General features: G+C 36.1%; 1 protein-coding gene across 1 annotated transcript in view; it reads right to left on the bottom strand.

Annotated features, from left to right (window-relative positions):
- Positions 1–1514: 1514 nt before the first annotated feature.
- The window catches only part of LOC123670066 (liprin-beta-1), a 33387-nt gene continuing 20675 nt past the window's right edge, over positions 1515–14226 (bottom strand). The window contains exons 8-13 of the mRNA XM_045603574.1: positions 13764–13974; positions 12204–12383; positions 11409–11520; positions 10599–10695; positions 4154–4270; positions 1515–1762 (exon numbers count right to left, since the gene is read on the bottom strand). Coding sequence (XP_045459530.1) covers positions 1685–1762; positions 4154–4270; positions 10599–10695; positions 11409–11520; positions 12204–12383; positions 13764–13974 — 795 coding nt within the window. The 3' untranslated portion in view covers positions 1515–1684. The remainder of the gene's footprint in view (positions 1763–4153; positions 4271–10598; positions 10696–11408; positions 11521–12203; positions 12384–13763; positions 13975–14226) is intronic.

Here is a 14226-nt window from a genome sequence, read left to right as displayed (position 1 = left end):
AGATTATGAAAATTGTTTTAAACATACTTATTTTAAGCGATTCATTAATAAATACACATTTAAATACTAACAATGAAAACTCTTAGAAAACTCAACGTGTTCTCAACTACTCTATCATCTGAGCTACAGTAACAAACTGTTATTATATAATATATCCTTACGTTTTAATACAATAAATTACTTTCAAAACATTAGCAGAAGAAATGATACAAGTTATGTATTGTCATTTCTCAGTCATTTTCCAATTACCTACTTAGTTATTATTAGCTTTCAGAGCGCGAAATCATTTAGTAATCTGAATAACAATAATATCAATACTACAATATAAAATGTTTTGCAAAATGTGTATTAAATTTTGTCTAGAATGATTGGAATGTTATAAAAAAAGTTCGAATAAACTAGCATAATAACTGGGTTTGCGGATCATGGAAACATGTTCATATTTTTTATCTTAAATAATAATATTGTAGGTTCATAATTTAAATAACTAATTAAATAAATTACTTTCTTAAACCTACGAACCAATAGTACTCATGACATGATTTTTGGTAATTAAGACTCAAAAATAAAATTACCTTGGCTTTATATTGACTACTCTGTTACAATACTTAAATATAAATTTTCGTCATTATATATCTAGCACCCACATAGTGACGCCAATTTAAGTTAAAAATTGTTAAAAATGTCCGTATAGATTTTAAAGCTTTTAGATAAGGAAATATCTAATAATAAAACAAATTGTTGCCAATAATATTTAAGGAGCTGCTGAATAAAAAGGAATAACCTTAAACATTAAATATAAAAAAAACAGTCGGTATTTTTGCTTGTTATTGATAATAATGAATAAAAATGTTTACTTTAAAAAAAGATTTCTTTTTTTACATTCGGCATCTCTTTTTTAATTTGACAAAATTAAAAATATCAATCGATTCGGAAAAAAAATACAAGATTTAATAAGCAAAGCAAAGAAATAACTTAAAAAATTACCAAGGTGCACACTATGTGCATAAATGTGCGTGTATCGTTCTTGGAACACTAGAACTCAAGGCCCACGAGCATTTCAATATCTTTTATCTCACTGGATAGACGCAAGGACGTATTTAACCACATTTCCTATACACATTTATGGATATTAGTATATTACTAGCTGATCTAACGAATTTCGTACCGCCATATTTTTTTCGTGAATAATATATTTTTATAAATTTTCTTATATACCTATAAATCTTGTTTCGACAATACCCAATACTAAAAAAAATACGTATCCATTTGGGTGCACTCGTTCGGATGTTATACATAGAGATAAAAAAATGCTATATTTTTTACCTATCTTTGAAATTATTAAATTTATTTATGATAAATAAAATCAAATTAAGCCGCGATACGTGCCGGTTAGGTTTGATGTTCCGACTAACAATATTCTTGATGTCAGTAAATGTAGAAATAGGAAGAGAGAATTATAAATTAAGAAAAAATTAAGAAAAGAAAAAAGAAAAAAAGAAAAATTAAGAAAATTAAGAAATTTAGAATTTAGGTTTTATTTAAAATCAAGATTAGAATTTTGTCTTGAAGCATTCCGGTTAGATTACAGCATAGCATAGGCTTAGTATGGCGTAGTATAGGCCATTGCCTAGTGATAAATACGTCCAAGAAGCGTCGTAGCTCGGTTAATTAAAAACTAACACTAATGTGTCCTTGAGTCATCGCGCGGGGGACAGACAGCCGACGCGACGCCCGCTGTTGCTGACTTTACTTTCATCGTCTGTTGAGTCGAATAATTATTAAAATTAAATTATAAAGAAATAACTATATATATAAACACAGACTCAGGCGGGAATCGGACCCACAACCCGCGGAGCAGAAAGCAGGGCCACTAAAAACAGAGTCCATGGAATTGTCAAATTTTTTTTTTAATTTTAGGTACAGGCGCGGATACAAGATTGATAACTAACTAGTTACCTGACCAACTGGTCAGTGTACTGATTTTTTATATGTATGTGGTTAATTTAATGAGGAAATTCAAGTATTAAAAAAAAATCACTCTTGGATTCACGCCTGCCGGCCTAGCATGCATACAACGAGATATCTCTTGACGAGAGAGAGAGATAATGTCTACATCGAGTATTTTCTCGATTACCCTAACATGCGCACTACGAGAGACAAAATTCTCTTCCGAAGACTTCGCCTTGTCGAGTAGAGAAACATTATCAACCATAATCACAACTGAATATCATTCTTATTTATTATGTCGTAAAGTTGAATTTACAAGGTTATTGACCAATCGTGCCAAACCGGGATGAGCCAACGTTTGTATAATTTCAAACGAGTGACACATGTTTTATTTAACAATGTTCTCGGCCTTTGGCTAAGATAAAAAGTGTATATTTAATTTAAAAAATCTAATATGGAAAATAAAACGGCGTAAGTAAATGAATTTAATTATACATGTAAAACAATATGCTCGTGTTGTGCTTTATATCTTGTCGCACATTAGATAATTGTAATTCTATCACGCATTGTTTTTTTTTTTTTAATTTTTAAAATTTTTGATTTTTTTTTTTTTGATTATTGATTTTACTTTTATTCTATTTAATTTTATTTTTACTTTTTGATTTTTTTAATATAATTTTGTTTTGTTTTTTATTCTGAATGTTGTCTTGTCTTGTTGTACTAACCCAATATGGACTTATACTTTGGTCTGAAATAAAGTATTATTATTATTATTTAGAATAAGAAGCAACAGGGCGCAAATACGTTTTTTGTGTCATTATATGGCACACTTCACTCGACTTTTCGCATTTCCCGCTCTTCGTATACCGAAATTATATAATTATAATAGGGAAACGCCATGGTATACAAAAATAGGCACCCGGTTTTATTTATTTTTTATTTATCGTCTTTCTCGTCGATAATATTGAAAACGAGAAGTTTCTCTTCCTAAAACGACAAAATTCGACAAAATTACGATGTCATGTTAGCTACCGTAGAGATAAATATCACAGATCACTAAAATTTAATGATTATCTCTTCTATTGACGTAACGAGAAGAGTATCGCGTGCACGCATGTTAGCTACTGTAGACATAGGGAGATAATACGAGAAAAGGGGTAGACAAAATTTTGTCGTGGCGCGCATGCTAGGCCTGCAGGTCTAGTCGTCAAACTTTCTGTTAGTTAATATCCACCACAAAAAAAAAAAAACTACGTTAATAATCCACACCGTATCCCTGGTTAAATCGGTTAAATAAAAACACGCTAAAATATTAATACAATTGTACCCCTAAATCATGCAATTTTATTGCCTATTACGATGGACGATGTACGGATGTATTGTGTAAGGATTACCAATTAAAACCAACATTAGGTATATTTTACAAATTACTTACTTTAAATAAATAATTAAAATATTCTTTAACAAAAGTAAAATAAATCAGGGTATAATTGTACTAAGCTCAAGTGTTCATAAATGAATAAGAATAAAATATATTATCATTACACATAACAAATGCAATCATGTGTCTAACTATAGACCTAAACAATACGTGCAACTTACGAATTAAGAATTGCTCTATTGACATCTCAGATGATCGACCAACGTAACTTTGAAAACCAAACTATTCATGAAAAATATTTTATTCATAAAATTCCCTATATATTTTTCATTCAACCTGCAATGACCTTTAATACATAAGCGTTACATAATTATACTTTTAATCGTTTTCACTTCAAATACAAAATTTATTATTAATATATACTGTAAATTTATCTTAAAAATCAGCATATTTACATTTGCAAGACATTATTTTCCAACGTAATTAAAGGAACATTTTTGTCGTTCTGTACTGAATAAACAAAATAGTAACTGTTCTCGTACCTATTTGGTCGGTTTTTAAAATTCAATTACGATCGACAGGTAATACGACGTAGGTAGTCGGTATAACAGTCAATTAAATACGGATTATTATGAATAACTCAAAAATTACTCATTAGATGGCGATCGAATTTAAACGGGTACACAACAAGCACCACCTTCATCCAGTAAAAAGTTATGAGACAAAAAAAAATACATTCGAATTGAGAACCCTCTTCATTTTTTCAAACTGTATATAAAGTGTGATGTCTAGCGGTATTAGTATTGTTAGTAGGCGACTTACGGGTGAGGCCATAAGGTCACCTGAGCAGTCGTCGTTCAGAGGACACACGAGGTCGCCGAGGTCGAGGTCGTCTTTGCTCTTCTTGCGCTTCAACGAGAACTGGCTCTTCTTTGGTACCTTTTGTAATAATAAAGGGCTAAGATCTAGACTAGGAAAAACCGAATTATGGGGTTTTTGGGTGTGGGGGGCGGAGGGTGTAGGAGAAGCTATACAAGGTAACACTGCTCGAAACCCCATGGTTATGGAGATATCCATGGTTAAAGTTTTGAGATCAGAGGAAGAATTTAAAGCTATTATAATACCTTTGAGCTCCGCGTCTGATTTCACCTTAGCTCCGGCGCTGCGGGCAGTGCAATTCATGCGCCGTTTCACAACTTTATAAGTTATTTTCGAACAGGAGTACGTAAAAACGATCTCGACTCCAAGATCAACAAACGATACAACTTGCGGTAACCATGCTTAGTTCCGTAGCTTTCAGATGTTATATTCACATTTCGTACTTGAAATTAACATTTAAGACTTTAAGTTATTCTTTTCACACGGTTTTTTAACAAACGATACAACTGATGTTTAATAACTGAGATATAGTGCTTTAAAAAAAAATGGCGCGCCACTTATCGTTTCGCTCCAAAGCAATGTAAGCATAAATTCATTTTTTGTTTAAATAACTGTAAAGGCAAAGGTCTAAAAAACCATACAGCCTTGTTTCATGTTATGTTTTTTTAATTAAATATATTTTCTTTTTATTTACTGATATAAAATTACGTCGATAAATGGTGTAATTTTTAAATTAGATAGGTTAGGGTTATTTTTTTTTTAGTAACAAAACTATGTCTATAAACTGTGTAATTTTTAAATTAGATAGGTTAGGGTTATTTTTTTTTTAACTATGTCTATAAACGGTGTAATTTTTAATTTAGATAGGTTAGGGTTATTTTTTTTTTTTTAGTAACAAAACTATGTCTATAAACGGTGTAATTTTTAAATTAGATAGGTTAGGGTTTTTTTGTAACGGAATTATGCCTATAAACGGCCCCTTTCTGAAGTCCGATTATGGTAAAAAAAATTATTCATGTCATGTTTTTCACTTCATTATATTTTATTTATTTATTGTCATATAAAATGAACTAAAATATTGAATATTTTTCGTTTGTAATAGTAAATAAATAAAAATAAATTATATTTTATTAAAAAACATAAAATGAAACGAGGCTGTATGGTCCAAGACCTTTGCCTTTACAATTATTTAAACAAAAACAATGAATTTATGCTTACATTTTTTTGGAGCGAAACGATAAATGGCCTGTCATTTTTTATTAAAACATCTATTTCTCAGTTGTTAAACATTAGTTGTATCGTTTGTTAAAAAAACCGTGTGAAAACGTTAAATTAACGTGTGGAATGTTAAAATCAAGTGCCAAATGTGAAAATAACATGTGAAAACTATGGAACGGAGCATGAGTAACGTAAGTTGTATCTTTTGTTGATCTTGGAGTCGAGATCGTTTTTATTTTGAAAATAACTTATGAAACGTGAAAAAAACGTGTGAAGTATGGAAAATAGCGTGTGAAATGTGAAAAAAAACGAGCGTGAAATATGAAAATAATGTGTGAAAGCTACGAAATTCTTCTTCTAACCTCAAAACTTTAACAATGGATATCTCCATAACCATGGGGTTTCGAAGTGTGACAGTGGTACCAGGGGTGGCGTCCCCCCCCCCTTTCCCCCCACGGTCCCGAAATTCGGTTTTTTCCTAATCTAAAGCTTTACCTAAATAAAGTAATAACCTATGTTAGGTTGAAAGTAAGTGCTTTGGTTTTTAACTAGGTATAGTTCGCGTCATGTAAAAAGAACGCTGGCCTTGAAGCTGCGCAGAAGCGATTTATCGGTCTATTTGGTGGTATGGGGTAGCGGGACGGGAGTGTTTATCAAGTGTCGCATGCTTGCCGGTGTGCTATTGGTTGGACAGAAATGACATTTCTGTCCAACCAATAGCACACCGGCAAGCATGCGACACGTGATATGTCGACACAATAATACTATCGCGCACAAAAGTTTTAAATTACGAAATAGTTTTACATAGAAAAGTGAGAAAAATTATTTATAACATATAATTCGCGTCATGTAAAAAGAACGCTGGTTGTCAAAATGCGCAAAGACGATTTACAGTGTTGCCAACTCTTGATAAAACTTTTTCGTACTGTCCATTTTTTGGAACAGTCTTATTTGGTAAACAAACCACTGTCAATCGTAATTCACGTTTTTTCCGCATTTATCACTCACTTTCACAACACATTGGCATACGGACACTTGTAAAACTCCATTTACTGTTTATTCCACTAAAAACAAATACCAATTAATCATTTTAAACACATAAAAATGATTAAAATACGAATATCGAAAGCATAGATAATTAATATTTTTAAATATAGCATTTCAATACTTTTTTTATTAGGCAAATAGGGACAAAATGAGTAACAAAATAGGCAGTATTCTTTACGAATATTTTAAATTTTCACGAACTATAATTTGTAAATAAGTTAAAACAATGTTACCGTAAAGCAATTTGCTATTAAGTTAATATATATTGTTTTATTTTTTAACGTTATCCCATATAATATATAAGTATAGCACATAGCACTGGCAAAAACAATGGTATGAGTCCTTTTGTCAACTGTTAGAGCAAATGCGCCGCGGGCGTAAGGTTTTTTAATCAAAACAAATACAAATAGTGTGACAATAATACTAATTGGGTCGACATTTTTTTACACACGCTACTCTGTTGTGTTGTAAATTTTATTTGTGACGTCCTTTTTAACGAACATTTTAAATAAAAGGATACAAAATGACCATAAATAACCCAAGCGCCTCTTTTGTTTTCTTAAACTACATGTGTTGCTTAAAAAATATTATACTTTGTTTTCTTTGACTGTGTTGTAAATTTTATTTGTGACGTCCTTTTTAACGAACATTTTAAATAAAAGGATACAAAATGACCATATGCGCCTCTTTTGTTTTCTTAAACTACATGTGTTGCTTAAAAAATATTATACTTTGTTTTCTTTATTGTTAGTAATATTTGTTAAATTTTAATGGCAAAGAACATCAGAATAATACGAATTAGCTCATTCGTCTCGTCGCCTTCCTTGATGTTGTACGTTACGGGTGCTCTTTGGATTATATGTTTTAACGACTTGGCTTGCTTTTGGATTTTTGAGTGCTCAGTGATTTGTTTTGTGTTATTCTTTGGACTGACGACTTCTGGCTATTCATCAAGGACTTCGATATTGCATACAATTGGGACACTCCTGATTCAAAAAATAAAAATACATAAACGTACGTGTAAAGTTTTAAATAACGAAATGGTTTTACATAGAGAAGTGAGAAAAATGATTTATAACGTATATTGTTTTATGAAGAAAGAGGCTGATAATAATGCAGTCAAGAATTTAAAACAGTGTATGAAACGGACCGCAGAGGCAACAAAATGTTCCGAGTCTACAGTGAGACGAATTGTAAAAGGTTCGAAAGATTCGGAATTTCTTACTGTCTTCCGAACTCCCGGCAAAAATAAAAGAATGAAACAAAAACCAATAACACAAATTGATAGCTTTGACCAGGGTGTTATAAAAAGAATGATCCACAATTTCCACGTTACTGAAAAAGAATTGCCTACCATAGGCAAGTTGCAAATGAAGTTACAGGATGATCTGAATTTCCAAGGATCTGCAGCAAGTCTCAGGCGAATATTAAAGAACATGGGTTTTAAGTGGAAAAAAACAGAAACAAATAGAAAAATTTTGATTGAACAGTCACAAATTCGATTCCAAAGGATTGAATATCTAAGAAAGATAAAGAAATATAGAGAGGAAGGAAGAGCTGTAATTTACACTGACGAATCATACGTCGATAGTTCCCATGCGTATCATCATTCTTGGACAGACGGTTCCACAAAAGGCATTAAAAAACCTATATCGAAAGGAAATCGCTTGGTCATCGTGCACGCAGGTAGTGAAGCAGGTTTTGTGCCGAATGCCTTGCTGACATTCAAAGCCGGTACAAAAAGCGGTGACTATCACGATAATATGAACTCAGAGAATTACGAGCGGTGGCTCCGTACTAAGCTGATGCCAAATTTACCTCCAAATGCAGTAGTGGTAGTCGACAATGCGTCTTACCACAACCAACAACTAGATGCTGCACCAACGTCCACTACAAAGAAAGCAGACATGCAAACCTGGCTCCGTCAAAAAGATATTTCTTATGAAGAATCTATGTTAAAGCCACAGTTATACAATTTAATAAAAAAATACAAAGACCAATATAAAAAATATAATATTGATACAATATTAAGCGAAGCAGGTCATTCTGTACTTCGTTTGCCCCCATACCATCCAGACCTAAATCCCATAGAAATGGTCTGGTCCCAAATAAAGGGATATGTCGCCAGCAAAAATGTGAGTTGGAACCTTGCACTTATTACTGACCTGGTCAATGAAAAAATAAATTCAATGGGAGCACCAGAGTGGGGAAAATTATGCACCAAGGTGAAAGAAATAGAGGCCGATTATTATAAAAGTGATCATGTGGTGGACATGATGACAGAAACTTTCGTTATTCGTGTAGGGGATGATGAGTCTGACTCAAATAACGATGAAAGCTCAAGTGACGACGGTGACGATGATGAAATGGCCACATCCAGCACCAACACCGCATCCTCATCTAGATTTCACGTCACCTGCGACGACTTAATGGAAGGAGTAACACCCTTGCTTTAATTTTAGGTAATTAAATGAAACATACACTGAATAAAACATTTTTTAAATTCTATTTAATTATATTCTTCAATCTGTCATATATATTGATACGCTAAGGTTTAAGATGTTTGCCTCCCTTTTTAGAAAAAGCCTTACAATTATTCCACAGAAATTATAGTTAAAGTCGACTCGGTTTTTTCGTTCGAATTACCATGTGTATAAAAATGTATTATAATACGATGATATATCATTTCTCGATGATATTTTAATTTTAATTAATTTTAATTGTAATCTTAATATCTGATATTGTTAGAATTCTGTCACTTTTTTGTTGTCATTTTTTTTCGTTTTCAATCATATTTTATTGGCATTTTAATTTGGTATACGAAAATATATATCTAAATTTAGACCCTTAGAGTTGAAATTAGTATGCCTTTTTTATTAATGTACTAATTGCTATTATTTGTGCTATTATTATGTGAAGACTTAACTGGTAAATGTATGTCACTTAAATTTTATTTTTAATGTATATCAAACTGTATGTCTTCCTAATAAACATAAATAAATAAATAAATAAATAAATTTGTTTTCATTTAGTTCGAAATATAAATAGATTTTATAGGGAACTCGTAATGACTTTGAATTATAGGGAGGTTCGAATTATCGCAGGTTTGAATTAACGACTGTAATTTTATATATAATTGCTAGTTCTACCGGCGACAACAACTAAAAATGTTTTTATTGCTTTTGTTTAAAAAAAATGTAAACGTAATTAAAAAATAAACAGTAGTACTTTCATGCGCGAATATACCCATGCGCAAACGCGCCCCCTCCAGTTTCTTCAGCGTTCTTTTTACATGACGCGAACTATACGTGATAAAAGCCTGCAATACACAGAAGCGAGCGATTAAACAGTTCAATGTATATTACTATCTACTAATCATAATCATTATCATTTTTTTATTCAAGTATGCTTTCAATTTCAATTCAGAGTAAAAAACGTGGGGTGCATTTTGCTATATTTTCATAACTTTTTACTATGTTTTTATAACTCTCCACATTTAATATATCAAGCACCCCACGCTTTTAAATTCTGAATTGAATTTTATTTTGAAGTATTTTTTTAATGATTGATTGTTCGATCTTCTACTACTGTAATATAAACTCTTTGTAATTAAAAATTATTTCCTACTTTTTAGTTCGATTACGAAACGAAACTATAATTTATTTTTTATTTCTTAGTTCGATTTTCCAATGAATTATTTGCGGACATGGCATGCGCAGCATTATCTCTCTTACTTCCTTACAGAGGATCCACGAAAGAATTTATTAATTGTGATGGTCCTAATAAGGATATTGGGAAACTGTTATTGAATTATTGCATTGTCACCGGTCCTTGATACGTGTGCAAAGTTTCAAATTAATCAAACTTCTGGAAATTGGTGAAAATTATGTTCAAAGATTCCATTACATACATACAACCCAAGCTAATAAAAATGTGGTAAAAAGTGTCTGTTAGAAAAACGACATTTTATAGATTTATAGCAATGGCAGCCGGCCTTATTTCTATTTCTCATCTTTCATATTTCTTTCATTAAACAAAAACAGACAAGTAAAAAAAAAGAAGTAAATGAAGCAGAGAAATTGTTTCTACTAGACATAAATAAAGCAGTTTTTATATCAAGTACCTTATATTTGGTAGTAGCTGTAAGTGGTTGATACCCCAGTGTTTGTTCAGCGTTTCGTTTTTGCTGTATCACGTCTCTTCCAAGCAAATCGTTAAACCTATGAAATAAAAAGTGTATATAATTCAAATTTATAGAACATATATAACTTTTTAGATTTAGAACTGATTATTATTTAATTATTTTTAACCGACTTCCAAAAAAGGAGGAGGTTCTCAATTCGACTGTATTTTTTTTTTATGTATGTTACATCAGAACTTTTGACCGTGTGGACCGATTTCGACAATTTTTTTTTAATCGAAAGACCGATTTTGATAATTCTTTTTTTGTTGGAAAGGAGATATCCCTAGTTTGGTACCATGATAAGAAAACCAGAATCTGATGATGGGATCCCAGAGAAATCGACGGAAACTCTTGAAAATCCGCAATAACTTTTTACTGGGTGTACCGATTTTGATAATTCTTTTTTCGTTGGAAAGAAGATATCCCTAGTTTAGTACCATGATAAGGAAACCAGGATCTGATGATGGGATCCTAGAGAAATCGAGGTAAACTCTTGAAAATCCGCAATAACTTTTTACTGGGTGTACCGATTTTGATAATTTTTAATTTAATCGAAAGGTGATGTTTATCATGTGGTCACATATAAATTTTATCGAGATCTGATAACTACTTTTTGAGTAATCTTTGATAACGCGTAGTTACTTGACTATTTTTTCGTCAAACTACGTTGTATTACTCGTCGATGTAATTGAAGTCGGTTTTTTTTCGTTTGCGAGCAAACACAATTATTTAATTTAAAAGTAAACGAACCTCTGTGTGAGATGTCGTCGCAGCAAGGTCTTATTGGCAGGGATATTGAGTAGCGCTGCAAGTAGCTCTGCCGTAAATCGAGGTTCCAGCAACATCAATCCGCCATGGACACCTGTCAAATAAAAATAATATATGTATAGGGTTAATTTCCGTATATAGGATTAGTATTCATTCCAATTATTTGCCAAAAGATGTCGCCATAAGTTAGACTCCACAACAACAAATAAAAATGGTTTTTTTTATAAACATAGAATATACAAGATAATTTGATTAGTTTTCTTAGTATTTTTTTTAATGTGGTGCTTTAAATATTCTGTTCAACCTTGAGTTATCATGTTCTTGAGTGTTTAAGAATCACACAATATAAATATATCACCCCTGACCATGCATTATTAGTGAGCAGTCGGAAGTGCGTTTACTGGGCGGTAAAGCATGTAGTGGCCGGTAATGCGTGTATTGGCCGGTAGTGCGTGTAGTGGCCGGTAGTGCGTGTAGTGGCCGGTAGTGCGTGTAGTGGCCGGTAGTGCGTGTAGTGGCCGGTAGTGCGTGTAGTGGCCGGTAGTGCGTGTAGTGGCCGGTAGTGCGTGTAGTGGCCGGTAGTGCGTGTAGTGGCCGGTAGTGCGTGTAGTGGCCGGTAGTGCGTGTAGTGGCCGGTAGTGCGTGTAGTGGCCGGTAGTGCGTGTAGTGGCCGGTAGTGCGTGTAGTGGCCGGTAGTGCGTGTAGTGGCCGGTAGTGCGTGTAGTGGCCGGTAGTGTGTGTACTGGTTGTTCGTTCGGGTACTGGTAGGTTACTGACCGGCGCCGCGTAGATTAGGCGCGTACTCGGCGAGGTCGATCTCTTTAAGCCACTGCATGACGCGGTGCGAGGACCAGCGCGCCAGTTCGCTGCCTTCATCGCGTTCCTCGCCTGGTTCTTCAGGCGCGCGTCGGATCATCGTTTCGGGGTTGAATTTGTTGTCACGGAGTACCTGGATACCTGTTAGTATGTAAATATTAGTTATTTATATTTTTTTCTGGATTCAAATACTAACTACTTTTCCAACTATTGTATCGTGTTCTATGACCAAAGGTCGTCTGGAAGAAATAGCTCTTTTAGCGATTAGATTGCGTTTGTTCATTTTTTTTTTTTTTTGTATTCTTGCTATGTATATTTGTATTTTGATCTACAATAATAATAAAACTGCTGTTGCAATAATATCTGTTGAATTGAACTGAGTTGTATTGAACTCAAAATCAATGAAATGAAAATAGATTATATCATTGTTAAAAAGTAGTCTACGTATAGAGCCAGGTAGGTATGGCCGTCCAGCGCGCCGTCCGCCGACAGTGACAGCAACAATAACAACAACAACGACACAGCAGCAGCTGCCGGGCGCACCTCTACGTATGGAGAGCGCGTGCAGCGCGGTGGCGACGCGCAGGTGCGCGTGCAGCTCGGCGTGCGTAAGGCGGTGCAGCAGACGGCCATCCAGCGCGCCGTCCGCCGACAGTGACAGCAACAATAACAACAACAACGACACAGCAGCAGCTGCCGGGCGCACCTCTACGTATGGAGAGCGCGTGCAGCGCGGTGGCGACGCGCAGGTGCGCGTGCAGCTCGGCGTGCGTAAGGCGGTGCAGCAGACGGCCATCCAGCGCGCCGTCCGCCGACAGTGACAGCAACAATAACAACAACAACGACACAGCAGCAGCTGCCGGGCGCACCTCTACGTATGGAGAGCGCGTGCAGCGCGGTGGCGACGCGCAGGTGCGCGTGCAGCTCGGCGTGCGTAAGGCGGTGCAGCAGACGGCCATCCAGCGCGCCGTCCGCCGACAGTGACAGCAACAATAACAACAACAACGACACAGCAGCAGCTGCCGGGCGCACCTCTACGTATGGAGAGCGCGTGCAGCGCGGTGGCGACGCGCAGGTGCGCGTGCAGCTCGGCGTGCGTAAGGCGGTGCAGCAGACGGCCATCCAGCGCGCCGTCCGCCGACAGTGACAGCAACAATAACAACAACAACGACACAGCAGCAGCTGCCGGGCGCACCTCTACGTATGGAGAGCGCGTGCAGCGCGGTGGCGACGCGCAGGTGCGCGTGCAGCTCGGCGTGCGTAAGGCGGTGCAGCAGACGGCCATCCAGCGCGCCGTCCGCCGACAGTGACAGCAACAATAACAACAACAACGACACAGCAGCAGCTGCCGGGCGCACCTCTACGTATGGAGAGCGCGTGCAGCGCGGTGGCGACGCGCAGGTGCGCGTGCAGCTCGGCGTGCGTAAGGCGGTGCAGCAGACGGCCATCCAGCGCGCCGTCCGCCGACAGTGACAGCAACAATAACAACAACAACGACACAGCAGCAGCTGCCGGGCGCACCTCTACGTATGGAGAGCGCGTGCAGCGCGGTGGCGACGCGCAGGTGCGCGTGCAGCTCGGCGTGCGTAAGGCGGTGCAGCAGACGGCCATCCAGCGCGCCGTCCGCCGCGGCCGCTCGCGCGCCTCCCACGCCCACGTCCTCCAGCCAGCGCAGCGCCCACGCGCCGTCCAGCCGCCCCGCCGCCGTCAGCAGCGGGTCGCCGTGCCCACCCTGGTCACAGGTAACACGTCAAATTATTGATGCATGTGTTCTAACCCCCTCACAAAAAAAAAATGGGTAGATCGATTTCGATGCAGCTTCTCTTAGCTATATTTGATAAAAATCGATTCGGTTGTCTTAAGAGTGAAAGCTATATAAAACGTGTACATTAACGACAATAAAATTTTACAATATCATGTGGCTAATTTTAGAGTCACCATGTCCGTCGGTGCTGACAACTTAGCCCGAAGCTTGTCAACGCTA

Source organism: Melitaea cinxia, chromosome 4, assembly GCF_905220565.1.
Source record: "Melitaea cinxia chromosome 4, ilMelCinx1.1, whole genome shotgun sequence".
In the NCBI taxonomy this organism is placed as follows: domain Eukaryota; kingdom Metazoa; phylum Arthropoda; class Insecta; order Lepidoptera; family Nymphalidae; genus Melitaea; species Melitaea cinxia.
The sequence above is the reverse complement of the archived record's forward strand: the minus strand, read 5'-3'. Positions and strand labels throughout refer to the sequence as shown.